General features: G+C 40.0%; 3 protein-coding genes and 1 pseudogene across 4 annotated transcripts in view; 3 read left to right on the forward strand and 1 right to left on the reverse strand.

The window, feature by feature from the left end:
* Positions 1 to 3,606, forward strand: part of HAT1 (histone acetyltransferase 1) — a 60,232-nt gene extending 56,626 nt beyond the window's left edge. Inside the window, exon 11 of the mRNA XM_043577045.1 lies at positions 3,155 to 3,606. Coding sequence (XP_043432980.1) covers positions 3,155 to 3,322 — 168 coding nt within the window. The 3' untranslated portion in view covers positions 3,323 to 3,606. The remainder of the gene's footprint in view (positions 1 to 3,154) is intronic.
* Positions 1 to 23,626, reverse strand: part of SLC25A12 (solute carrier family 25 member 12) — a 208,940-nt gene extending 185,314 nt beyond the window's left edge. Inside the window, exon 1 of the mRNA XM_043577044.1 lies at positions 23,469 to 23,626. Coding sequence (XP_043432979.1) covers positions 23,469 to 23,486 — 18 coding nt within the window. The 5' untranslated portion in view covers positions 23,487 to 23,626. The remainder of the gene's footprint in view (positions 1 to 23,468) is intronic.
* Positions 23,627 to 23,660: 34 nt separating this feature from the next.
* Positions 23,661 to 26,687, forward strand: part of METAP1D (methionyl aminopeptidase type 1D, mitochondrial) — a 91,049-nt gene continuing 88,022 nt past the window's right edge. The window contains exon 1 of one of the 2 annotated variants that reach the window (XM_043577046.1): positions 23,661 to 23,807. In XM_043577046.1, the coding sequence (XP_043432981.1) occupies positions 23,768 to 23,807 (40 nt within the window). In that variant the 5' untranslated portion in view covers positions 23,661 to 23,767. The remainder of the gene's footprint in view (positions 23,808 to 26,687) is intronic. The other variant, XM_043577048.1, reaches the window with a different exon arrangement.
* LOC122482266 lies at positions 25,002 to 25,099 on the forward strand (annotated as a pseudogene).

Genomic DNA, 26,687 nt, shown 5'->3' on the forward strand with positions numbered 1-26,687 from the left:
AGGGGGCATCTTACACTAATGAAGTTAACTTTTTTAATTTCAGATTATAGTACCAACAACCTTATTTACTAAAGCCCCACCAATCTAGACCCAGTATCAACCTGTTTTTGTAGTGTCAGAAAGGCTTATCTACAAACTTTATTGTTGTTACCTTGCTTTAAAAACATGTGTTTAGGGGCACCTGGGTGGCTCAGTCGGTTGAGCGGCCGACTTCAACTTGGGTCATGATCTTGCGGTCCGTGAGTTCAAAACACTGCATCAGGCTCTGTGCTGACAGCTTGGAGCCTAGAGCCTGCTTCGAATTCTGTGTCTCCCTCTCTCTCTGCCCTTTCCCCATTCACACTCTGTCTCTCTCTTTCAAAAATGAATAAATGTTAAAAATTTAAAAATAAATAAAAATAAAAACGTGTTTAGGGGCGCCTGGGTGGCTCAGTCGGTTGGGCAGCTGACTTAGGCTCAGGTAATGATCTTGTTGTATGTGAGTTGGAGCCCTACGTCGGGCTCTGTGCCGATAGCTCAGAGCCTGGAGCCTGCTTCTGATTCTGTATCCACCCCCCCCCCCCCGCCCCTACCCCACTCATGCCCTGTGTCACTCTCTCAAAAATAAATGTTAAAAAAATTTTTTTTAATTAAAAAGTGTTTATAGGGGCACCTGGCTGGCTCAGTTGGTAGAGCATGTGACTTTTGATCTCAGGGTCATGAAAGTTGAAGCCCCATGCTGGGTGTAGAGCTTACTTTAAACAAACAAACAAACAAATAAATAAATAAAATGTGTGGTTATAAATTTAGCTGTAGTTTGAGCTTTTTAAGTAGTAATCATGACACATTTGCCTAGTATTCCAAAAATATTAGGGTTCTCTTTAAAGGACATTTATTAGTATTTAGGTTTTTTAAATTTTTTAATTTTATTTTTTTTAGAGAGTTCTCTTGAGCAGGGGAGAGGGGCAGAGGGAGGGTAGGAGAGACAGAGAGAGAGAGAGAGAGAGAGAGAGAGACAGAGAGAGAGAGACTCTTAAGCAGGCTCTACGCTCAGCACAGAGCCCTTTGCAGGGCTTGATCCCACAATCCTGGGATCATGATCTGAGCTGGCATCAAGACTCCAGTATTCTCTGGCTCTGCACTGGCAGCTGGGAGCCTGCTTGGGATTCTGTCTCTGTTCCTCCCGTGCTTGCACATGTGCGTGTGTGCACACTCTCTCTCTCTCAAAATAAATGTTTAAAAAAAAATAGAGGGGGCGCCTGGGTGGCACAGTTGGTTAAGCGTCCGACTTCAGCCAGGTCACGATCTCGCGGTCCGTGAGTTCGAACCCCGCGTCGGGCTCTGGGCTGATGGCTCGGAGCCTGGAGCCTGTTTCCGATTCTGTGTCTCCCTCTCTCTCTGCCCCTCCCCTGTTCATGCTCTGTCTCTCTCTGTCCCAAAAATAAATAAAACGTTGAAGAAAAAAAAAAACTTTAAAAAAAAATAGAGTCCAATGCTTAACCAGCTGAGCCACCCAGGCGCCCCAGGGCTGTTGGTATTTTTTTTTTTTTTAATTGTCCAACCAGATTGTTAGGGTTTGCATTCTGGTTTCTCCTACTACCTCTGTGTCAAGTTATTCAACTCCTATATCTTGTTTTTCTTCATCTGTGAATTGTAGAAAATTATCTTACAGAGTTGTTAGAATTACATGAGTTAATACATTTGATTTCTGATTTTTAAAAAAAGTTTATTTCAAGAGAGAGAAAGCACGAGTGAGGAAAGAACAGAGAAAGAGAGAGAGAGGGAGAGAGAATCCCAAGGGGACTCCACACTGTCAGCATGGAGCCCAACACAGGGCTCAAACCCACCAACTGTAGATCATGACCTGAGCCGAAATCAAGTTTGACTGAGCCACCCAGGCACCCCTGATCTTTATGTACATAAAGTTAGCTCTTTATTATGTACTCTAGTAAAAGGGGATTAATGTATTAATCTAGAATAGTTTACCCAAAATGTATGAAAGTTTCATGTATTGCAGTGTTGCCACCTATCCAGGAGTCTTGGAGTCATATTTTTTTTAGTTTTTATTTATTTATTTTGATAAAGCATGAGAGCAAGCAGCAGACAGGCAAGGCAGAGAGAGAGAGAGGGAGGGAGGGAGAGAATCCCAAGCAGGCTCTGTGCTGTCATCGCAGAGCCCAATGCGGCGCTTGATCTTGCGAGCCCTGAGATCATGACCTTAGCCAAGATCGAGAGTAGGACACTTAACCGACTGAGTGACCTAGGGGCCCCTTGGAGTCATTCTTAATTCCCCACATCACCCAATATTTTCTTCCCAAATATGCCCTTTCCCCTCCATCTCTGTTCCTATGACTTGGCCTCTCAAGTGAGAGGCTTTCATCATCTCACTTAAATTTTTGCAGTAGCTGTTAACTTAGTCCTCCAGTCCCATCCTCAGCATTATTAACACAGTACTGTTCAGACACAGCATCTGGCTTAAAGTTGTTACTGGCTCCCGACTGGCTCATCATGATGGGTTTCTTCTCAGTAAAATGGGGAGGGTTTAATAAGATAATGTATGTCTGGATAGTAGAGGTTCAATAAGTGCTAGTTAATAGTGTCTTCTTAAAATGTGACAGTTTTTGGTTTATCTTTCTGAAACTCAAACAGTTTTGGTTAAAATAATATTGGGCCATAAATACATTGTAAGGAAACTTAGAAATTAATTTAGTGGCAGGAAAAAGGCACTTTGGAATTTAAATTAATGTAATGAATTAATGATTGAATAGTGAAATGAAGAATAATAGCACTTAATCTCAGTTGTCTTTTTTCAGTTAATGTATTTACTTATTAAAGAAATATTTGAGCATCTATACTGGCCAGTTCTTTATTATGCTTTGGAGAGGGGGCTGTTAGTGACATGTATATTTACCATCAGTTGACACAAATTCCAAGTCTTCTAGTTAACTCCATTTAGAAGGTTCATAATTCAGGGCTAACATTATATATATTTTTAAATATAGTAAAAGAGGATTAATATTTACTATAACATTATGATTTTCTTAACAAAAAAACTATATGGTACAAATTGGCCTATTCGTACTATTATTTCTAACAGTAGAGACTTAAAATTCTAAGAATATAAAGAACTATATCTTCTTTCTTAGTCTAACCAATAATTGTATTTGTTGCTTAGAAAAAGCAGAGAGATCTTGCTAAAATGAGAAAATGTCTCCGACCAGAAGAACTGACAAACCAGATGAACCAAATAGAAATAAGCATGCAACATGAACAGCTGGAAGAAAGCTTTCAGGAACTTGTGGAAGATTACCGACGTGTAATTGAACGCCTCGCTCAAGAGTAAAGGTTATTCTGCTGTGTACAGGAAGTTTGCAAATTTCTGTACATTGTGTTGTGGAAAATCTGATGATGACTTTAATCTTAAAATCTTGTAACATTTACTTACATTAAAAGTTATCTATCTTATCTTTAGTTGAATATTTTCTTTCGGAGAGATTGTATATTTTAAAATACTGTTTAGAGTCTATGAGCGAATATTACATTTTAAAAAATATATGGCTTCTGAAATACCACTGCAATTGCTTCCCTTCTTAACAGTATAATAAATGCATAGTTGTGATATGCTAATGTGTGATGATATGATTCTTAAATACTTAGGGTAAATTTTTTCAGTCTTGTTAAAAAACTTGAGGTTTTCACATCATATGATACCCTCTAGGTCTATTCATGTTGTCACAGATCGCTTTTTGGCTTTTATTATCATTCCTCCCATATTTTGCTTCTAAGATTTTACATCTGGCACCTTTAAAACACATTGAAGGCCTTCCTAGTAATCCTGTTTTTCCTGGGTGATTTCTCCAAATAGGAAACATTCCTAGTAAGATTTGTTTTGTTCCTCCTCTGTTAACTGCTTCCTGGGGGTAGGTTGGGTAAAAGAGAGAAAAGAAACTAGATACAGCCTAAAACCTTGGCATCACATACTAATTGAAGATAATTTAGAAGTTAGCATAAACATAAATAAAATTTTTTAAAAGCATAAATGCTTTATAAAAATGTAAAATAATAAGAAATCAGTTTATAGAAATCAGTTTACACACCATATATTGAAATATATCTTCTGTGAAAATGAGGTGTGTATCTGTTGTGATTTGTTATAAGGTTATGAAGATGTTGAAGTCCAACAGGGAAAAAAAACAAAGTAAATTACTATAGTCTTTATGTTTTTATTAGAGTACAAGTAAATTGCTTGATATAGAATCATTAAAAGTAAAAGCTTGGTGTTTATAACGTGTGCTAGTAAGTGAAATATTGTATAACATAACAAATGGGATGTAAATTGAACTTTACCTTTAAAATCTGATTTGTTCAGTGCTTAAGGCAAAATCCCAACTTGGACAAGTACTATCTTGTCCTTAGATCAGCTTTCCATTAGGAAAGCCTGTCAAACGTAAGAGAAGCGAAGTAACCACTATCCTCTGGGCACAAAATAGCTGTGGCCAGCAGCATACCAACAGCACTAAGCCCATCCCCTTAGAATTGGGGTGTTGCAAAAATTTTAGTCTCATCTCAGAAGCCTGTATATAGATAAAACTGATTGATTTCTGAGTATATACACAATTTGCTATAGATAGAATGAACTAGTTCAGTTTAAATCCTTCCTGAAAATATATGAAAGCAATTTGCTTTTCATCTAAATTTGCAAATTTAAAATTTTTTAATTAAAAATTCAGAATCGAGGGGCACCAGGGTGACTCAGTCAATTAAGCGCCTGACTTTGGCTCAGGTCATGATCTCGCAGTTCTTCAGTTTGAGCCCCACGTCGGGCTCTGTGCTGACAGCTCAGAGCCTGGAGCCTGCTTCAGATTTTGTCTCCCTTTCTCTCTGCCCCTCCCCCACTCGCATGTGCTCTCTCTTTCTCTCAAAAAAGTGAATAAACATTAAAAAACATTTCTTTTAATTAAAAGAAATTCACAATCAAGGGGCACCTGGGTGGCTCAGTAGGTTAAATGTCCTACTCTTGATTTTGGCTCAGGTCATGATCTCACAGTTCCTGGGATGGAGCTGTGCTGGGCTCCACGCTGGCAGTACGGAGCCTGCTTGGGATTCTCTCCTTTTCTGTGTCCCTCCCTCACTTGTGCACATTTTCTCTCTCTCTCTCAAAAATAAATTTAAAAAATGAAAAAAATTCACAATTGATACCTAAAGATGAGCTCTGAGGGGTGGTTGGCGGGGGGGACAGTAAAATCTAAACAAATTATCTTTCAACATACTTTTTTTTTTTAAGTTTATTTTTGAGAGAAACGAGACAGTGTGAGCAGGGGAGGGGCAGAAAGAGAGAGAGAATCCCAAGCAGGCTCCATGATGTCAGTGCAGAGCCCAATGTGGGGCTTGAACTCATGAAAACTGTGAGATCATGACCCGAACTGAAACCAAGAGTCGGATGCTTAATCGACTGAGCCACCCAGGTGCCCTTCAACATACTTTTTATGTAGAAACCAGAAAAATCCACTGGGATACCAATTTTTTTTTTAAAGCAATGTTCTGTGATCCATTTATGGATAAAAAATCTGGTTTAGCATTAATCTTTGGGACTTGAAAGGATGTACCTACATTTGGATTTAGAAGAGTGAAAACCTGATAGTTAGATCTGTACCTTGTGTAGTGTAATTAAATACCAGGCTGGGTGTGTAGGACTATGTATGAACCCAACACAGCTACCCTATAGGCCCTAGTGATCACTTTCCACCCTCCAATAGTAGCCTTCACCCCTTTTATCGTCCATACATACATCTACTGTATTTACTTGTTGCCTTTATCTCTTTCACTGATCTTCCCCACACCCCCCATCTCCATCACCCTTAATTTTTTCCCTGTCCTCCAAATTGCATTTTCTGTATATGTAAGAACATGTTTCCTTTCTGACCCTTCAGTTTTTTCATCTGTAAAATGAGGTTATACTAGAACTATCTCTAGGTTCCTGCCCTGTTCTAAGATATGTTTATCCTTTTCATATCTTTTCTTCTCACCCTTACTGCTTTTATACTCAATTGTGAGTGTAGATGTAGTTTATAAAAAATACAACATTTTTGTAAGTCACGCAAAACTCACCGTTTGTATGTGAGTGGGACCTCAGCAGAACCTTGTCTATTCTGAAAATTTATCTCATCCACTGTCATCCTTGCCTACTAGAAGAAAGAGGACAGCAAAGCACCCTGTATCAGAGAATGATTAGAATCATAGACCATAGAAGCCAAATGATTTAATTCTTTAAATTCATTCTTAAGCTCTTTTTATTAGAATTTAAAAGTCAGTTTAACAGTATTAAATAGTGATTAAATAATAAAGTACCCATAATTCTTCCTTCTAAATGAAATTATTTACATTTGTATGTTATTTTTGTGTATACATTGAACATGGCAGTATTTTTAACATTTCCAGTGTTTAAAATGGATCTTCTAACAGATGAACAATATTTCATATTGCTGTACCCATAATGGGTATTTAGGTTTTTTTATTACAACATTCAAATGAACTAATGTCTGTGTATTTATATTTTTGTATCTGTTAAATCATTTCCTTAATATAAATTCATGGGAAATGCAGTTACTGAATCAAAGGGCAGGAATATCTCTATAGCTTAGCTACATAAACATGCCATATTTTCCATAATGGCTTGTAAATTACTAACATATGAATGTGTGCACTAATTTTAACAGAATTTCAATGGCATGGGGTGTTGATTTTGTTGTTTCAATAGATATAAAATCTCAAATTTATATTCCTTTTGGTGAATGGCAAGGCTAAGTATTCTTCCATTTTTTTTATGAAATTTTTTCCCTGATAAGAATTATCTGTTTGTTTGTTTATGTCTTTTGGGATCTACACTCTCACTTTATAGATGGGTAATAGATCCAGAGGTTCACTTGTGTAAGGTCACATTACAAATTTGTTGGAAAGCCAGGACTATACTCTAGGCTTCTGACTTCATTTCATCTTCCATTAAGTAGGCCACCAAGTCTTAAGCATGCCAGCTCACTAAGTTCTTTATAAGAGGGGCTTTTTTTCATCACCATCTGGTGTCACTTGTGTGACATGCACCCTAGGCACCAAATACCACAACTGCCCCCTTGTTTTTATAACCGTAGAGAAGCATGTATTAGGAAAAGGATGTTTGATTATAATGACTAAATGGTGCTTCGTTTGAAGTATAGCTTGAAGTTCTTCATTTCTTCTCAACATTTTCAACATCTACACCTTTTCTGTATTTCCATATTCTTTTATATCTTTTTATAACACATATTTCATTCTCCTTGGATTATGTGTTATAGTAGGGTTATACAGTGCATTTACTCATTGACTTGGGCTGAGTTGTCATTATGTATATAACAAGTAGTATGCACATAGCACAAAAATGCAAAGGGGCATACAGTGAAAAATCCATCCAGAAACAATCCCTGAATATATACCAGAATATATATATATATATATATATATATATACACACACACATATACATATATATATGCATATATATATATAATCAGATGTATGCATATGCATAAATGAGCACATGTATATATCTTATATATCATCATATGGTAACCTACATATTCTTTTTTTTTAACTTTTTAAAAATTTTTCAGACAGACACAGAGTGCAACCAGGGGAGAGGCAGAGAGGGAGGGAGATACAGAACCCAAAGCAGGTTCCACGGTCTGAGCTGTCAGCACAGAGCCTGACACGGGGCTTGAATTCACAAGCCGTGAGATCATGCCCCGAGCCGAAGCTGGATGCTTAATCGACTGAGCCACTCAGGTGCTCCCTCTAACTTGTTTTTTAAACTTGATATATCTTGGAGATCATTAAAGCTATCTTGTTTAATGGCTGCATAGTATTCCATTGTATGGGTATACTATAAGTTATTCTACCAATCCCGTTATTTAGGTTGTTTCCAATATTTTCCATTACAAACAGTGCTGTAATGCATAGCCCTGTATATGTGCTGTGTGTGTACATGTGCAAGCATACCTGTACATTGAAGCCCTGGAAATCATGTCCTTTAGTGTGACCTCATTCTTCTAGTGACTATACTACACTTACAAATAAACACAAAATAACATAAGGTTACAGAAACTTGACATTGTACCAATGTGGAATAAACTATGCAGACAGGAGCATACTGGACTTCTCCAACTATCCTCATTCACGGCTAGAAATAGGAATTATTTTAAAGTCACAATGATTTGAATGATTAAGCATATACAGCTGACTTGTTATTCCTCTAGTCTTGCTTAGCTCTTCTCCAACCTTATCCAGAAGAATTGCTCTACAGCAGGGTTTCTCAATCTCAGCACTACTGACAGTTGGGGCCAAACCATTCTTGGTTGTGGGGGGCTGACCTATGCACAGTGAGCCAGTTAACAGCATCCCTGGCTTCTATCCACTAGATGCCATTAGCACTACCCCCATTAACAACCAAATGTGTCTAGACATTACCACATGTCCTCTGGGGAACAAAATCACCCTTGGTTGAGAACCACTGCTACACTGCATGAATATTCATCCACGTTAAGCACTATTATTTATTATGTAACATAGACATTGTACAAAATTCAAAATAAGTAAGAGTATTTGGTGAGAAGCTGCCCTCCTTTCTACCTCAGCACCCAATTCACTTCTCTAGAGGCAGTTACATTTACCAGTTCCTCTTGTGTCTCTCAGAGTTAATTATCAGTCTGCAAATATCCATAATTTTTTGTTTTAACACAAATGCTGATATACCATATGCAGTACTCAGAGCCTTTTCCAACTAAATTTAGCTCATATTTTTATTAGTACATATTAGAACAATTTAATTCTAAAACCTTGATTCTGAACAGCTGTTTGATATTACATAGTTTGATTTCAGTGTGTGTAAACATTTTTTAATGTTTATTTTTGAAAGACAGAGACAGAGTACAAGTGGGAGAGGGGCAGAGAGAGAGAGAGACAGACAGACAGACAGACAGACAGAACCTGAAGCAGGTTCCAGGCTCTGAGCTGTGAGCACAGAGCCTGATGTGGGGCTTGAACCCATGCACCAAGCGTGAGATCATGACCTGAGCTGAAGTCAGACACATAACCAACTGAGCCACCGAGGTGCCCCGATTTCAGTGTGTTTAAACCAATCCTATATTAACAGATAGTTTGTTTCCCATCTTCTGCTTTTTTTCTTTAATTTAAGAAATCTAATTCTTACCATAACCAGTAAGGAAATCAAATTAGTAATCAAAATCTCTCAAAAAACAAGAGTCCAGGGCCAGATGGCTTTCCAGGGGAATTCTACCAAACATTTAAGGAAGAGTTAACACCTATTCCCTTGAAGCTGTTCCAAAAAATAGAAATGGAAGGAAAACTTCCAAACTCATTCTATAAAGCCAGCATTACCTTGATTCCAAAACCAGAGACCCTACTAAAAAGGAGAACTATAGACCAATTTCCCTGATGAACACGGGTGCAAAAATCCTCAACAAGATATTAGCCAACTGGTTCCAACAATACATTAAAAAAATTATTCACCACGACCAACTGGGATTTATACCTGGGATGCAGGGCTGGTTCAATATCCACAAAACAATTAACGTGATTCATCACATTAATAAAAGAAAGGACAAGAACCATACGATCCTCTCAATAGATGCAGAGAAAGCATTCAACAAAATACAGCATCCTTTCTTGATAAAAACCCTCAAGAAAGTAGGGATAGAAGGATCATACCTCGAGATCATAAAAGCCATATATGAACGACCCAATGCTAGTATCATCCTCAATGGGGAAAAACTGAGAGCTTCCCCCTAAGGTCAGGAACAAGACAGGGATGTCCACTCTCACCACTGTTATTCAACATAGCATTGGAAGTCTTAACCTCTGCAATCAGACAAAGAAATAAAAGGCATCCAAATCAGCCAGGAGGAGATCAAACTTTCACTCTTCACAGATGACATGATACTCTATATGGAAAACCCTGAAGATTCCACCAAAAAACTGCTAGAACTGATTGATGAATTCAGCAAAGTTGTAGGATATAAAATCAACACAAAGAAATCGGTCGCATTCCTATACACCAACAATGAAGCGACAGAAAGAGAAACCAAGGAATCGATCCCATTTACAGTTGCACCAAAAACCATAAAATATCTAGGAATAAATCTAACCAAAGAGGTGAGAAATCTATACACTTAAAACTATAGAAAGCTTATGAAAGAAATTGAAGAAGACACAAAAAAATGGAAAAAGATTCCACGCTCCTGGATAGGAAGAACAAATATTGTTAAGCTGCCAATACTACCCAAAGCAATCTACATATTCAATGCAATCCCTATCAAAATAACACCAGCATTCTTCACAGAGCTAGAACAAATAATCCTAAAATTTGTATGGAACCAGAAAAGACCCCAAATAGTCAAAGCAATTTTGGAAAAGAAAACCAAAGCAAGAGGCATCACAATCCCGGACTTCAAGCTATACTACAAAGCTGTAATCATCAAGACAGTATGGTACTGGCACTAGAACAGACACTCAGATCAATGGAACAGAATAGAGAACCCAGAAATGGACCCACAAACATAGGGCCAACTAATCTTCGACAAAGCAGGAAAGAATATCCAATGGAATGAAGACAGTCTCTTCAGCAAGTCGTGCTGGGAAAACTGGACAGCAACATGCGGATGAATGAACCTGGACCACTTTCTTACACCATACACAAAAATGAACTCAAAATGGATGAAAAACCTAAATGTAAGACAGGAAGCCATCAAAATCCTCGAGGAGAAAGCAGGCAAAAACCTCTTTGATCGTGGCCACAGCAACTTCTTACTCAACACGTCTCCAGAGGCAAGGGAAACAAAAGCAAAAATGAACTACTGGGACCTCATCAAAATAAAAAGCTTCTGTACAGCGAAGGAAACAATCAGCAAAACTAAAAGGCCACCGACAGGGGCACCTGGGTGGCTCAGTCGGTTAAGCGTCTGACTTCGGCTTGGGTCATGATCTCAGGGTTCTTGAGTTTGAGCCCCGCACCAGGCTCTGTGCTGACAGCTTAGAGCCTGGTGCCTGCTTCAAATTCTATGTCTCCCTCTCTCTCTGCTCCTCCCCCACTCATGCTCTGTATCTCTCTCTCCTTCAAAAATAAAAATATTATAAAAAAATAATAAAATAAAATAAAATAAAATAAAAGGCAACCGGTAGAATGGGAGAAGATATTTATTTGCAAATGACATATCAGATAAAGGGTTAGTATCCAAAATCTAAGAACTTATCAAATTCAACACCCAAAAACCAAATAATCCAGTGCAGAAATGGGCAAAAGACATGAATAGACACTTCTCCAAAGAAGACATCCAGATGGCCAACCGACACATGAAAAAATGTTCAACATCACTCATCATCAGGGAAATACAAATCAAAACCACCATGAGATACAACCTTACAACTGTCAGAATGACTAACAACTCAGACAACAATAGATGTTGGCGAGGATGTGGAGAAAGAGGATCTCTTTTGCATTGTTGCTGGGAATGCAAGCTGGTGCAGCGACTCTGGAAAACATTGTGGAGGTTCCTCAAAAAACTAAACATAGAACTACCCTACGACCCAGCAATTGCACTACTAGGTATTTATCCAAGGGAAATAGGTGTGCTGTTTCAAAGGGACACATGCATCCCCATGTTTATAGCAGCACTATCAACAATAGCCAAAGTATGGAAAGAGCCCAAATGTCCATCGATGGATGAATGGATAAAGAAGATGTGGCATATATATACAATGCAGTATTACTCAGCAATCAAAAAGAATGAAATCTTGCCATTTGCAACTATGTGGATGGAACTGGAGGGTATTATGCTAAGTGAAATTAGAGAAAGACAAAAATCATATGACTTCACTCATATGAGAACTTTAAGAGACAAAACAGATGAACATAAGGGAAGGGAAACAAAAATAATATAAAAACAGGGAGGGGGACAAAGCATAAGAGACCCATAAATATGGAGAACAAACAGAGGGTTACCTGATTACTGGAGGAGGTGTGGGAGGGGGGATGAGCTAAATGGGTAAGGGGCATTATGGAATCTACTCCTGAAATCATTGTTGCACTATATGCCAACGAATTTGGATGTAAATTTAAAAAAAAAATCGAATTCTTATTTAACATCACAGCTAACATCAAATGTTTATTTAAAAAAAATAATGGCAACTGCTTTGAATAGGGTGAAAATCTGCAGAGAATTTACAATTTGGGGCTGATATGAAACTATTGAGTATCTCATAAAATGGAAATTCTGCAAAAGACCCTACAATAAACATTTCTAGTTTCCATTTTCAGAAGTGCTAAAGACATGTTTTAAATAAATTTAAATAAATTAAAACTGCAACACATACTAAAACAATCAAGGTACATTACTTTCCAGCTTCTCATAAACAGAATTGTACTGACTTTAGGAAATTGTAAGTTCTGCTTTTATCTTCTAGGTTACCCAACTCTTGTTAACTGTACCTTTTATTTTTGCTTCTTAACTATTTTAAGAAATTTTTTTTAATGTTTACTTATTTTTGAGAGACAGAGCACAAATGAGGGAGGGGCAGAGAGAGAGAGGGAGACACAGAATCCAAAGCAGGCTCCAGGATCCAAGCTGTCAGCACAGAGCCCGACGCGAGGCCTGAACCCACAAACCGTGAGATCATGACCTGAGCCAAAGTTGGCGCTGAACCAACGGAGCCACCCAGGCGCCCTGCTTAACTATTTTTGATGTAAGTAGGCCAGTTCATTCTTTTCAGCAATTTATCTTTTTAGACCAACCCCTTTTTATTACGTCTGCTAAACTTCTTGAAACACCTCTCTCCAGATAAAGCCCTGAATTTAAATAATGCCATTTCGCCCTACCCCTGGCTCACTCCTTAAAATTATAGAAATATGCAAAATTGGTTGCTTAATCACACATGTTCATATTAATAAGCATACTGAAATGCTTTCCCAAACCACTACAAGTATACTTAGATTCAATACAAAGATCCCATCTACTGCTCTTAACAAGCAGTGCTGTACTAAATATTCTTGTGTATACCCCATTTTGTACACATGGGAGTCTGTGTGCACAATGGTGATTGAATCACTGAGTAAAGGTGTATGGACATTTTGCATTTTGGTAGGTTCTATACACACTTGAGACAATAAAGAAGTTTGAATATGGACTCTATATTAGATGATACAGGATTTTGTGTGGTTGTGATAATGATATTATGATTGTGTAGGAAAAGGTCTTTATTCCTAGGAGTCATGTAGTGAAGTATTTAGCAGCAGAGTCATGGTGTCTACAGCTTACATGCAAATGGTCCAGAAAAAAAGTATGTGTAGGTGTGATATATGTACTTACATATACACAGGCATATATAGACAATTATATAAACAGAAAAAGAAAGTAAATGTGCCAAATAATTTTAAATTATTGAATCTAGGGAGAAGATACATACAAGTGTTCACTATATGATTCTTCAACCTTTCTGTATTAAGTTTTAAAGATAGGGGTGCCTGCGTGGCTCAGTCAGTTAGGAGTCCAACTCTTGATATTGGCTCAGGTTGTAATCTCCTGGTGGTAGGATTGAGCCCCATGTTAGATTGAGTTTGGGATTCTCTCTCTCCCTCTCTGCCCTTCCCCTGCTTGTGCTCACTCACTCTGAAAATAAATAAATAAGCTTAAAAAGTTTCCAAAATAAAAATTGGGAAAGAAAAGTTATTGCATACATGAAACAAAAACAATACTGTCAGAAGGGAACAATTGGTGAATAAAAAAGAGCTCTTGGAAATTTAAAATAAACATTGTAATTCAAGCAGTAGAAATGTGGGGCATAAAGTTGAAGACGGTTCCTAGAACATCGAAAGGAGAAAGTATGAGCGAAAAGAAATCCATGTGGGACATCTGATAGGTTATTTTCATTTCAGAGAGGAAAAGAGAACAGAAGAATATTATCAAAGAAAGGCAGAATAAGTCTGCCAAGTTGAAGAAATGAATCTTCAAGTTAGAAGCTCAGTGAAGGTTGAACAAGGTTAAGCCATCAGCACGAACATTTACTGAGCACTTACTATCTGCTAAGCACTTGAATCAGTCCTGTCAATTCTCACAACGACCTTCAGAGGCACATGGTATCCTCCTCAGGTGAGGCCTGGGAAGGTGACTTGGTCCAAGGTCACACTGGAAGTAGGAGAGCTAGGACTTGAGCGCCGTCTAAGTCGCCTGGGTTCTTAACCACAACACCTCTTACCTAAAGAGATCCGCATATAGGCTAAATTATTAAATTTCAAAACTCCGAGCATAAAAGAAAGATCCTAAATACTTTCAGAGGGCAAAACACAGGTCATCAGGGGGAGGAGGGGGCCTTTAAATAGCCTTTAGACTTCTCATCAAGCGTGCTTCATGCAAAAAGACAATGGAATAATGTCTTCAAAGTTTAGAGTCTTATACCCAAATGTGAGGGTAAAATAAAGGTGGTTTGGGAAATCTATGAAACTAGAAGACTTACTTCACACACTTTCTGATGAAGTTATATAGGTCTATTTTAGCAGCATGAAGGTGAAATCAAAGAGCATGTTAGGTGTGGAGTATAAGAAAGAGTAAAACTAGGGCTGCCTGGGTGGCTCAGTCAGTTAAGTGTCTGACTCTTGATCTGGGCTCAGGTCATCATGTCATGGTTGTGAGATTGAGCCCCACTTTGGGCTCCATGCTGAGCATGGAGCCTGCTTAAGATTCTCTCTCTCTCTCTCTCTCTCTCTCTCTCTCTCAATCTCTGTCTCTCCCCCTCCCCCTCTCTCTCCCTCTGCTCTCTCATGCATGAGTGCAAGTGCATATGCTCTCTCAAAAAAAAAAAAAAAAAGTAAAACTAATCTGATTTCAATAAAAAGAAATCCAAGGATGGCAACCGAATAACATATCAAGGAAAGTAACTGTCCATTTTATAATAGGAAATTATGAACTCAAGGAAAAAAATATATAAGAAAGTCAGAGTCCAAACATAATAAACTGTAGTTGGCATGACTCTGAGCAGCAACTAGAAACAAATTTGTTGAGTCCAGTCAGACCGGGAAAGTTTAGGACAGACTATCCCTTTTCATTGTAACCCTTGTTATAACAGCATGTTTTTAAAAACTATGTGTTACTTCGGGGCGCCTGGGTGGCTCAGTCAGTTAAGCGTCCGACTTCGGCTTAGGTCGTGATCTCGTGGTCCATGAGTTCGAGCCCCATGTCGGGCTCTGTGCTGACAGCTCGGAGCCTGAAGCCTGTTTCAGATTCTGTGTCTCCCTCTCTCTGACCCTCCCCCATTCATGCTCTGTCTCTCTCTGTCTCAAAAAACTAAATAAACGTTAAAAAAAATAAAAAAAAACAACTATGTGTTACTTTGATACAAAAATTTATTTAAATAATACAACTATATTGTTCATCAACTGAAGCTCCATATAGTTATGAAATAAAATTATAATATGCATAGATTTTATTTTATTTTATTAAATAAAAAAATTTTTAATGTTTATTTATTTTTGAGACAGAGGGAGACAGAGCATGAAGGTGGAGGGGCAGAGAGAGAGGGAGACACAGAATCTGAAGCAGGCTCTGAGCTGTCAGCACAGAGCCTGACGCAGGGCTTGAACTCACGGACCATGAGATCATGACCTGAGCCGAAGTTGGATGTTTAACCGACTGAGCCACCCAGGCGCCCCTAAAATGTGTAGATTTTAAAAGTAAGTTTACTTGAAGCAGACAAGTGTCACCTTTAAACAGTGGAATTGTGCTCAGTCTGACTTCCACAAAGCAGAACTCGCCAAAAGAAAAAATAATGAAGAGCTTTCTTTAATAAAAAACAAACAAACAAGCAAAAAGCCCCTAAAACCCACAATACTCAATCCTTTTCTTTGGAAACTGATTCTCAAAGGGATCATAGTTTAGCATGTTCTTTATTTGGCCACCAAAAGCAAACTGCCCCGATCTTTGACACCCTGGCTCTGTGAATCAACAAGCAGACACTACGTATAAAACCAAAGCTTTGAAATTTTTCATGTCATAATTTTTGGGGCTTTCCATGAACCCTGTGGAAAAATAGAATGCAATGAAAGCGTAATGCTATCTCTTGTGAATATCTGAAGAGTGTAAGATGATACAAGAAGTACCTTATAAATAGCTTGTAAAAAAATTTTTTTAAGAGCTCCAGTGCTATAATGTACACGGGATGGAAAAGGATTGCACCTTCTCTCCTGTGATCTTCCTGGGCCTCACTGTAGAGTTGGAAGGGGAAGAGTTAGAGTTGGATTAGGCGGTCTTTGAAGCTCTTTCCAGTTCTTCAACTGTATTCTCTTTGAACTTAATAAAAGACCAGTTGGAAAATGTGCTTTGGTTAGACTCCCAGTTCACCTGGACAGTTCTTCAGATATTTTATTAATAATTCTGGCAGGTGAATCTGTGCGGAAGTCTTGGGCTGCACAGCGTGTTTGCCTAGCTCTCTGAATCCCCCTTTGTGAAGGCTGTGGGGCCACCACAGTGAGGTTTGTTTGCTGTGTGTTCCTAGAGCAGCTGCTGCTTTTCTTCCTTTATCCTTTATCGAGCAAAAGAAAATGCGGCGATGTTTGTGTGTGCTTCAGAGGAGGAGAATGCTCTCCACACAGGTTATTCTCTGGGCTAAAGTGGACGGGGTGAGTGCAGAGCAGCTAGTTCAATGGGAAGAGAGGTCGAGGCAGCATCTGCCCTCCTGTTTGTTTCGACAGTTTTGGTCTTGAATGTAGAATCGGTTGAGTGAGAGGCAAGCAGAAGTTAAGAAATGCACTACTGCTTGGTTTGTCAGCCAGTTTGGGGAGTGGAGGCGGAGAGTGGGAGGGGAGAAAGGGACATACAGCTAGTTTTCTTTTTCTATGATTAAATCCCTTGTAATTTCATAATCTCCACCTCGGGGATTCTCACTGCGGTGTATTTTGCATAACTGTTAACGGACCAAGGAGTACTATTTCCTGCTTTTGGTAGGAAATATCAAAATCCCAAATATTTTCAACTTTGTGATATTAATGGTCAGACCTGGTTTCACACCATGCTACAGGACCATATATTTTTGCTCAAACACACTAAACATGAAACAGCAAACAGAACCATAAATCCAGCAAAAGAAGATGCAAAGATGGAAAGATACAGGAAGGGAACCAGGAGTGTACCATCACTTCAGGAGGGAAAGGAAAAAAACCACTAAGTAATCTCACAGCAAATGGAAACAATGAAAGGGAAACAAGTGCAGGGTGAGTGCAAAAGGAAGAGAGAAAGCACAGTAAAGCCATAGGTAATAGTGTGCATTCCTGGGCTTCCACATATGGATTGCCGAGCCTGCTGTCTTTTACTCTATATAGATGTGTGGCTGGTCATGGTAAAAATAGGTTCCTTCCCTTAGAAAGCCCAGTCAATGGTACATGCTTAGGAAAAAAAAAAATGGATGAATATACATCAACTTAACACTGACTACCTGGAGAGAGCTTTTCTGGAGGACTTCTTTCTATATTATATATCTGGGTACTTTTAAATGTTTTTAAAGAGCACATATTACATACTTGTGTAAACAGAAAAAAACAAAACATACTTTTTAATTTTTTTTAAGTTTATTTATTTTGAGAGAGAGAGAGAGAGACCCACACAAGCAGGAGCAGGGGAGATGAAGAGAGAGAGTGTGAGTGTGTGTGTGTGTGTGTGCGCGCGTGTGCACGCACACGTGCAGGGGAGGGGCAGAGGGAGGGAGGGAGAGAGAGAATCTCAAGCAGGCTCTGTGCTGGCAGAGCAGAGCCCCTACTTGGGGCTTGATCGCATGAACCATGAGTTCATGACTTGAGCTGACAATCAAGAGTCAGCTGTTTAACTGAGTGAGCCACCCAGGCACCCCCAAAATAGACTTTTTTAAAAGTTTCAACAAGTATAGGGCTGCTGGGTGGCTCCATCGGTTGAGTGTCTGACTCTTGATTTTGACTCAGGTGTTGATCCCAGAACCTGGGGTCAAGCTCTGTGTCAGGCTCCATGCTGAGTATGGGGCCTACCTAAGATTCTCTCTCTGTCTGTCCCTCTCCATCACTATTGTGCTCTTTCTCTCTCTAAAAAAAAGGGGGGGAGGCACCTGGGTGGCTCAGTCGGTTGAGCGTCCGACTTCAGCTCAGGTCATGATCTCACAGTCCGTGAGTTCGAGCCCCACGTCGGGCTCTGTGCTGACAGCTCAGAGCCTGGAGCCTGTTTCACATTCTGTGTCTCCCTCTCTCTGCCCCTTCCCCGCTCATGTTCAATCTCTCTCTGTGTCTCAAAAATGAATAAACGTTAAAAAAATTAAAAAAAAACTCTTTTAAATTCCAACAAGATCTAGAACATTTTCCTTTCACTTTTATAAACATGGATTAGAGGTGATAAAGGAAGAGTTATATCCCTTTCTCTCACCTTCATCTTTGTAGGAAGTGAAGGATATTAAACAGATTCCAATATTTGCATAATTAGAGTTCAGCATTTTTCTCAGTTCTTGACAGCCAGCGTTACAGAATCTGTGACCGCTCACCCCTGTCGTCGTCCCTATGGGGCTTATAGTCTCAAGGGTATTTGGTCTTTCTTTATGGACCATCTTGTGAGCATGTTAGTCTCAGGTTTCCAATTCTTTTTTTTTTTTTTCAAGAGTTTATTTTTAGTTAATCTCTACACCCAGTGTGGGGCTGAAGCTCACAACTCCAAGATCAAGAATTGCATGTTCCACCAATTGACCCAGCCAGGCATCCCTCCAATTAGTTTCTTAAGAACAAAAATAGTATCGTATCTCTTTGGAGCCTAGAGTAGGCATTTAAGTGTTTCTTCATTGGCTGTTTGATTGCTAAATTCTCTTGCCAACCTTTTGCCTTTCTTCCTTACTCTGACTGGAACTCTTCGTTCTCCAGAAGTGTCTAAGCAGCTGCTGCTTTTTCAAAGATTACTAATATAGATGGTAGTTGCTAATGGTACACATCTTTATTTAGATTTCATAGGGGCAAATGCACACTTCTGTTTTAACCCAACTTCCCTCAGAGCCAATTCCGAGAGATGAGATCAGGGAAGCCTTTTTTCTTAAACCTGCACAGTTCCAAAGGCAAATCTAACCAAAACAAGTATTATCAGAAAACTTGGATGCATCAGTGTGTGAGGTCTCAGACCACCCTCATCCTCTTCCCTATAGTCTTCCTATGCCCTCCTTCCCTTGGCTCTTGCCACCATTTCATGCTCCAGCAATGAATCGGCTATTTGGCTGAAGCATCATTTCTGCTTACAATCTCCCATATTATCTTTCAAGCCAAGAGGTTGAACCAAGTTAAAATTAATACTGGCCAGACTGGGCCTGAAAGCAACAACTCCCTAACTCCCTTGGGACAATGTTCTGGTCTTACCCTACAGCTAAGTTAGCCCTGTCTGATCCCATTTTACTCTGCTTACCTTGACAGACTGTTCAGGAAGGTGCAGCAAGCTATTTGCTGAGTCCACTTGGATCAGGCCTATAAGTGGGTATAAATTCCTGAAATTTTCTGAATTTCAGTGTAGGAGGGGCTCAGGTAGGACAATGTTGTTAGAAGGGGGTGGGACTTCAAGTTTCGCTTACATAGGATTTATATGACTGAGAAAACATCATTGGACAAATCAAAAATGAGAGGGACAGAAGAGTCACGTACAAGTAAAGCCCCACTCCCTTGCCCCCTGGCTCCTTCTTAGCACTGCTATAGATCAAAACAGGGCACAAGTGGCAAGGAGAAATCCCTTGATTTTTCACAACTGCCTTAGATATAGCATTAGTTTTCCTCAAAAAAACATGGAGCATCTACACATTTTCTCTGAGGATACCTCTAGAATACTCAGTAACATATCCATTGTTGTCTCAAATGATTGCCATAGGAAATGACATTCTACCAGAAAGTTGGTTAAGAGAATGTCTTAGAAACATTCTGCCTGCACATGTAATCATTTGAAGCTGGACCCTAACTTTACAGGGGTCCAATGAACTGCTGAGACAGGTCCCTGTTGTATGGGCAGACATGTTTATGCAGGACTCCTAGTTCCTGGAAAGAATGTTCATTTGACTTAAAAAATGTAAATAAACAGAAGTATTTCCTCATACTAACATCAGCTGAATCAGAGGGCAAGATTGGAATTATTCTTCTCAAGCCATGGAGTAAAATGCTAAGTAAGAAATGATCCTGAAATCAAAAGACAAGTGTTTCTAATTCAGATGGCAAAATTGAGAAGCAAGGTCAGGAAGGGCAAATGAAGGCATCTCAGGCTCAATGACAGACCTGCCGAAGCTGTGCAGGTCACAGGGCACCAGGTTCCCTCAGCAGGCCATAGAATCTGCTTTGTGCCCAGTAGGAAATACTGCATTATTTCAGTTAGTTTTATAATATGTTCCTATATTCTTCTATAGATATGTAAACATCTTAGTCTTTACTTTATAGTCTATGTTTTTAAGTATCTTGCATTATAGGTAATCCTAATAAGCATTTAAAAAATCTAAACTTGCAAAACAAGTTGCAGGAAGATGTTTTACAAAGCAGAATTTATTTTATTTCATTTTATTTTCATTTGGGGGGGGGGCACCAGTGAGTGAGGGGCAGAAAGAGAGACAGAGAGAGAGAGAGAAGCAAAGCTCACCCCAAGCGGGGCTTCTGCTTACCCGAAGCGAGAATCAAACTTACAAACCATGAGATCATGACCTAAGCCAAAGTTGATGCTTAATGGACTGAGCCACCCAGGTGCCCAAGCAAAATTTATTTTTAAAGAGATTTAATCCGTGTTGCGTAATCTCCTAGAACATTTTTAAAATGTGAATTTGAATTACAAATTCAAAACATACATTACAGAAGCCAATATAATTTAAATTTTTATCACAAAGTATATACAACTTTTGAAAAAGGGATATAGTATGTCTATAATAAAATATCATTAAGTAAAAGAAGGAAAAACTGACTTCAAAAATAGGAATATGACAATTTATTTCTGAATTATTTCTTTTATAAAAGAAGATAAAAAGATTTTTTTAAATTTTTTTTTCAAAAAATTTTTAACGTTTATTTATTTTTGAGACAGAGAGAGACAGAGTATGAATGGGGGAGGGTCAGAGAGAGAGGGAGACACAGAATCTGAAACACGCTCCAGGCTCTGAGCTGTCAGCACAGAGCCTGATGCGGGGCTTGAACTCACAGACTGCGAGATCATGACCTGAGCCAAAGTCAGACACTTAACCGACTGAACCACCCAGGTGCCCCGAAGATAAAAAGATTTTAAAAGATGCTAATAAGACTTGGACTTAGGAAAAAGTAAAAACCAAGATAAAAGACCTATAAAACAGTAATTAATCACAATTAATAAAATATTTTAATGTTGAAGAATGAATTTTTGGACACAGAAACTGAAAGTATTAAGAACTTCTCCTTTATTATTATTTTTTTCATGTTTATTATTTTTGAGAGAGAGACAGAAAATGAGTGGGGGAGGGGCACAGAGAGAGGGAGACACAGAATCAGAAGGCTCTAGGCTCTGAGCTGTCAGCACAGAGTCCGACCCGGGCCACAAACCCACATACCACAAGATCACGACCTGAGCTAAAGTCAGACACTCAACTGACTGAGCCACCCAGGTGCCCCAGAAGTTATCCTTTATTTCTTGAGCCCTGGTTTTGAGAAACTAAGTACTCAACTTTTTGTTCAAGAATCCCAAGTACAAACATGAATATTGGTGGGAGTTCAAATCAGTAAATGCCACAATGTAATTAACTTTCATTTCACAGGTGGGAAGATGGACAGAACTGGAATAGAGAAGTGAGTCAGTAGTGGTTACTCGTCTAAATGAAAGCATTCTAATGCCCTGAATGCCCAGGATCACAGAATGTTGGAATTGCAAGGGATTTCGGATGTCAGCGGTCTAGCCTTTTATCTTGGTCAGTATGCATTTATGTCATAAATTGATGATTCTGGAGGACACATACTGGCAACGTTTAATCCTTCTAATGTCAGTGCAATATGGTATGGGAGAAGCCAAATCCATTGGTAGGAGGTCAGTGGATGAGCTGTATAACCTGTGCAAGTTCATATCTGCCTCATTTCTAGTGCATCCTAGATACATACCTTCTATGCTGAACTTATTGAGTATATCCTCACTGGATTTCACTATGGTGGTGTCACCTGAGTCCTTTCCTTTTCCCTTTCCATCTAGTTGCAGGGGAACAGAACAGATTTACCGTAGTCAAAAACCCTCTCCCTGGAACTGATCTGACTTTGAAAAAGGTGGAGCTTGAAGTAACCTGTGGGAGTATTTTTCATTCTCGTCCTTGTACATCTTAACTTACCTCAGTGGAAAACATTATTTCTCTTTATCTTTTAAGGTGACCCAAAAGCATCAGAAACTGGGTCTCCAAGGAGTATAGCATGTGTCCTCCAATGAACTGCCCAAATCCATTCTCTTTGAAAGTAAAAATATCAAAACTATGTAGTCATTCAGAAGAATCAGTTTGAACTAAGTGTTTGAGATTTGATGTTTGCAATGAGTGCAAAAAGCAAGTCCTAACAGTAGGTATGTGAGTCCATTTAAAATCTTTTACACATATTTGCCTGTAAAAGGCATGGAATGATGCACTCAGTGGTTGGCTGGAGAGTGGGACTGTGGTGTGCAGAGAGGGTTAGGAAGCAGACTTGGGCTTTTTCCTTTATATATTTCTGAACTGTCTGGATGGTTCACCAGGTGTGTACTTAAATTCTTAAAAAATTAATTAGGAATCATCACACACATTCACCAATCTTTGCTGCATTAAAAGTCCGGGAAACTGTTAAAGTCTTGGTTTAACTGGTTTCATAAAGAGTTCAATTGCTTCAGGTTCTTTGCTGGGCACCAGGCTACCAAGATCAATAATGCCTGGTCCACGACAGGATGGAAATCTGCCCCAAAATGCAGGTAAGAGGAAAAGAGAATTTGGTCCAAAAAAATGGGCAAAATGGTCAAAAAAATCAGCACCCTCACTTGTCTCATAATTGGCCTTCTGTAGGCTTCATCTTTTGGCAGAGCCACGGGCAGACGTCATCCTCTCATTCTTAAAAGTCAAATTTAGGATTAAGACTCCAGTTAATACCGCTGAGCGGGAAGCGTCCTTGGGGAAAGAGAAGTCCCCCGAACATACCCACTGGGGTATCCAGAATTGATTTTGCAGCTGCACACAGATTCCTGTCTTGTCTGAAGTCTCTGCTGAGTAACGGACACTCTGGGACAGCAAAGGGGCAGCTGGTGACTTTGAACCGAATTTTACCTTTCAACTCAATCCAGGGAAATTGCCAACAGAGTGGCCGACGATGCAAAGTGCTATGTGGAACGCTAGACTGTGTTGTATTTTTTTCCTCCCAACTTCACGTTTCCATGCACCAAAATGTTGATGCTACAAATATTGGATGCCACGCTTACCTGACAGGCTTCTTCCATCCCACCTGGGCGCTGGGGCTCTGAGCGAGAGCGCGAACCGTGGCTGGAGCCCGCCTCTCGCGGCCGGAGCGGGTTCGGCGGGCCGCGGGTTCCCCTGCTGGCCCCAGTGCGGGGGCCGCTTTGCTGCCGGCGCTCCCGCAGTCAGCCCCCCGCGCGCACGCGCGCTCCCCCTGGGGCGGCCCGGGCGCCTCCAGTCTTCGGCTGGGCTGCGACTGGACAGCTCCGGCGGGCGGGGCGGGGCGGCTAGGGAGTTGCTCCGCGACCACGTGACCGGCACTAACATGGCGGCGCCCAGCGGCGTCCACCTGCTCGTCCGCAGAGGTAAGCACCTGGAGGACAGACCCGCGGGAGGTTACACTGTAGCTCACTCGCTAAGCCCTCGGGTTCACAGGGTTACACACCCGCGCTCAGACATCTCGGCGCACATGAATGTACTTTCAGTTCTACCGATACGCGCAGGCACACAGGCTGACACATTGACACGCCGCAGGAACAGATAGACATGTTTGTTCACTCGTTGCTTGCCTGGACTCCGTCACTGCCTGGCATCTATTCGCCGTCACTCCTTGAGATTTATGAGACACGGTCTGAAGTTTTCTTTCCCCACCTCAGTTGTCTGATTCGCGATAAACCTATGGGAACTCTAAATGTGCCTGGATACCCAGTTGCCAGAAAGAAAACAGTTGGTATTTGTTGTATCTGTTGGCATGCTGCAACACGTCTTTTGGGAAACTTGAAAATTGTGATTATTCTCGTACAGTGACTTAAAGTTAAGAAGAGGAGAAATTATGTCTGGGCACCTGTTAGTAGGTGTTATCCTTGCGTGCGTGGTGAGATTTTAGTAAACGTGCAAATACTTTTGCAGGTAAATTAGGGAAATCCTTGTTGGATTTGAACTAGTTTCTGAATCTTGGTTAGAAAGAACTAGGAAGTTGTTTCAAGGATTGGGAAAGAGGGGAGCCGACATATTTGGAGGGACTGCATAAGTGTCAGGTCCTGTGAAGTGAACGTTATTTTCACAGTAAATAGCTACCTTATATTAAGTGCTTTTTAAGTACACGATACTGTGTCGGCACCTTACACATGCTAGATACTTTTTTTTTTTTCTTCAATGTTTATTTTTAAGAGAGAAGCAGGGGGAGGAGCAGAGAGGGAGACAGAGGATCCGAAGCGGGCTCCTCCCACGAAGGGGAGCTCTTGACCTGAGCTGAAGTCCCACGCTTAACCGACTGAGCCACCAGGGCGCCACTGCTAGATATCTTTTAAAACCTAATGAACTAGTGAGCTAGTGCTCGCTTTGGTAGCACACATACTAAAAGTGGAGGGGCGCCTGGGTGGCTCGATCGGTTAAGCGTCCGACTCCGGCTCAGGTCATGATCTCACGGTCCGTGAGGTCGGGCTCTGTGCTGACTGCTCAGAGCCTGGAGCCTGCTTTGGATTCTGTGTCTCCCTCTCTCTCTCTGCCCCTCCCCTGTTCATGCTCTGTCTCTCTATGTCTCAAAAACAAACGTTAACAAAAAATTTTTTTTTATAAAAGTGGAATGATACAGGGAAGATTAGCATAATCACTGCACAAGGATGATATGCAAATTCTTAAAATGTTCCATATTTTTTGGAATTAAAATTAAAAAAATTAATATTTATTTATTTTTTGAGAGAAAGAGTGTGAGCAGGGGAGGAGCAGAGAGGGAGGGAGACACAGAATCCGAAGCCTCCAGGCTCTGAGCTGTCAGTGTAGAGCCCCACACTGGGCTCCAACTCACAAACCTGAGATCATGACCAGAGCTGAAGTCGGAGGCTTAACTGACTGAGCCACCCAGGTGCCCCTAACATAATTTTGTTTTAAATAAATAAAGGAAAACTTTACTGTGGAAAAAAAAAAAAAAACCCAGTGGGTTAGGCATTACTCCGTGTTTGCAGATGAGAAAAGTAAGGCAGTGACTAAGGTCACACAGACTGTGAGGGGCAAAATGGTGTTTGAACATGACCGATTTTTTTTTTTTTCAAGTTCATTCCTCTGCACTGCATGGCATGGTCTTTCCATACAAATCAGTATACAACACTCAGATGAGACAGGAAAAGTATGATGAGTGTGTGAAAAGTAAGAGGAAGTTGTTTTTAGAGAGGAAGGAGCTTGGTTGGCAGATAGACCTCAGTATTTCAGTGTTAGTGGAGATGAGCAAGGAGCCACAGGAAGATTTGAAGTGAGAGGTGTAAGCAGAAGGTGATGTAAGCAGTATTTTGGACTAGTTGGATGGAAGAGTGCAAATCAATGGAAGAGTGCAGCCTTGTGAAAAGGGGCCCAATTTACATCTCTTAAGATCTGGGCTCCAGGCCAAGCTCTGTTTACTAATCAAGTTATTTTTCTGTTTCCTCTTTTGACAAGAAATAATGGTGTTTAGACTTTTTTGTTTGCTGCAGGTAATGGTGAAGAGGATCTGGGGAGATAGTCAAGGTGGAGGAGAAACCAAAACACACACACACATATATATTATATATATACACATATGTGTGTGTGTGTATGTATGTAATCCATGCAGATTACAGAAATAACATATTAATCTCTTTTTTTGTCACTTATGATTTTGACAGATGGTGGTTCAATCTTGGAAAAGGCTGCTATAGGGAAACCGGGTCAGGTTATTGGTTCCTATAACCCATCCCATTCTATCCCATAGTGCTGCAACAACTGTAAGAGGGATCTTCTGATTAGAACAAGGAGAGAAAATGTATCATCAGCAAGAGATTTAGTGAATGGGAAAGTTCCCCTTTATGGACTATCCATAATTAGTTTGTTTGTTTATTTATTTATTTATTTATTTATTTATTTATTTATTTTTATGAAATTTATTGACAAATTGGTTTCCATACAACACCCAGTGCTCATCCCAAAAGGTGCCCTCCTCAATACCTATCACCCACCCTCCCCTCCCACCCCCCATCAACCCTCAGTTTGTTCTCAGTTTTTAACAGTCTCTTATGCTTTGGCTCTCTCGCACTCTAACCTCTTTTTTTTTTTTCCTTCCCCTCCCCCATGGGTTCCTGTTAAGTTTCTCAAGATCCACATAAGAGTGAAACCATATGGTATCTGTCTTTCTCTGTATGGCTTATTTCACTTAGCATCACACTCTCCAGTTCCATCCACGTTGCTACAAAAGGCCAGATTTCATTTTTTCTCATTGCCACGTAATATTCCATTGT

Source organism: Prionailurus bengalensis, chromosome C1 (genome assembly GCF_016509475.1).
Source record: "Prionailurus bengalensis isolate Pbe53 chromosome C1, Fcat_Pben_1.1_paternal_pri, whole genome shotgun sequence".
NCBI lineage: Eukaryota > Metazoa > Chordata > Mammalia > Carnivora > Felidae > Prionailurus > Prionailurus bengalensis.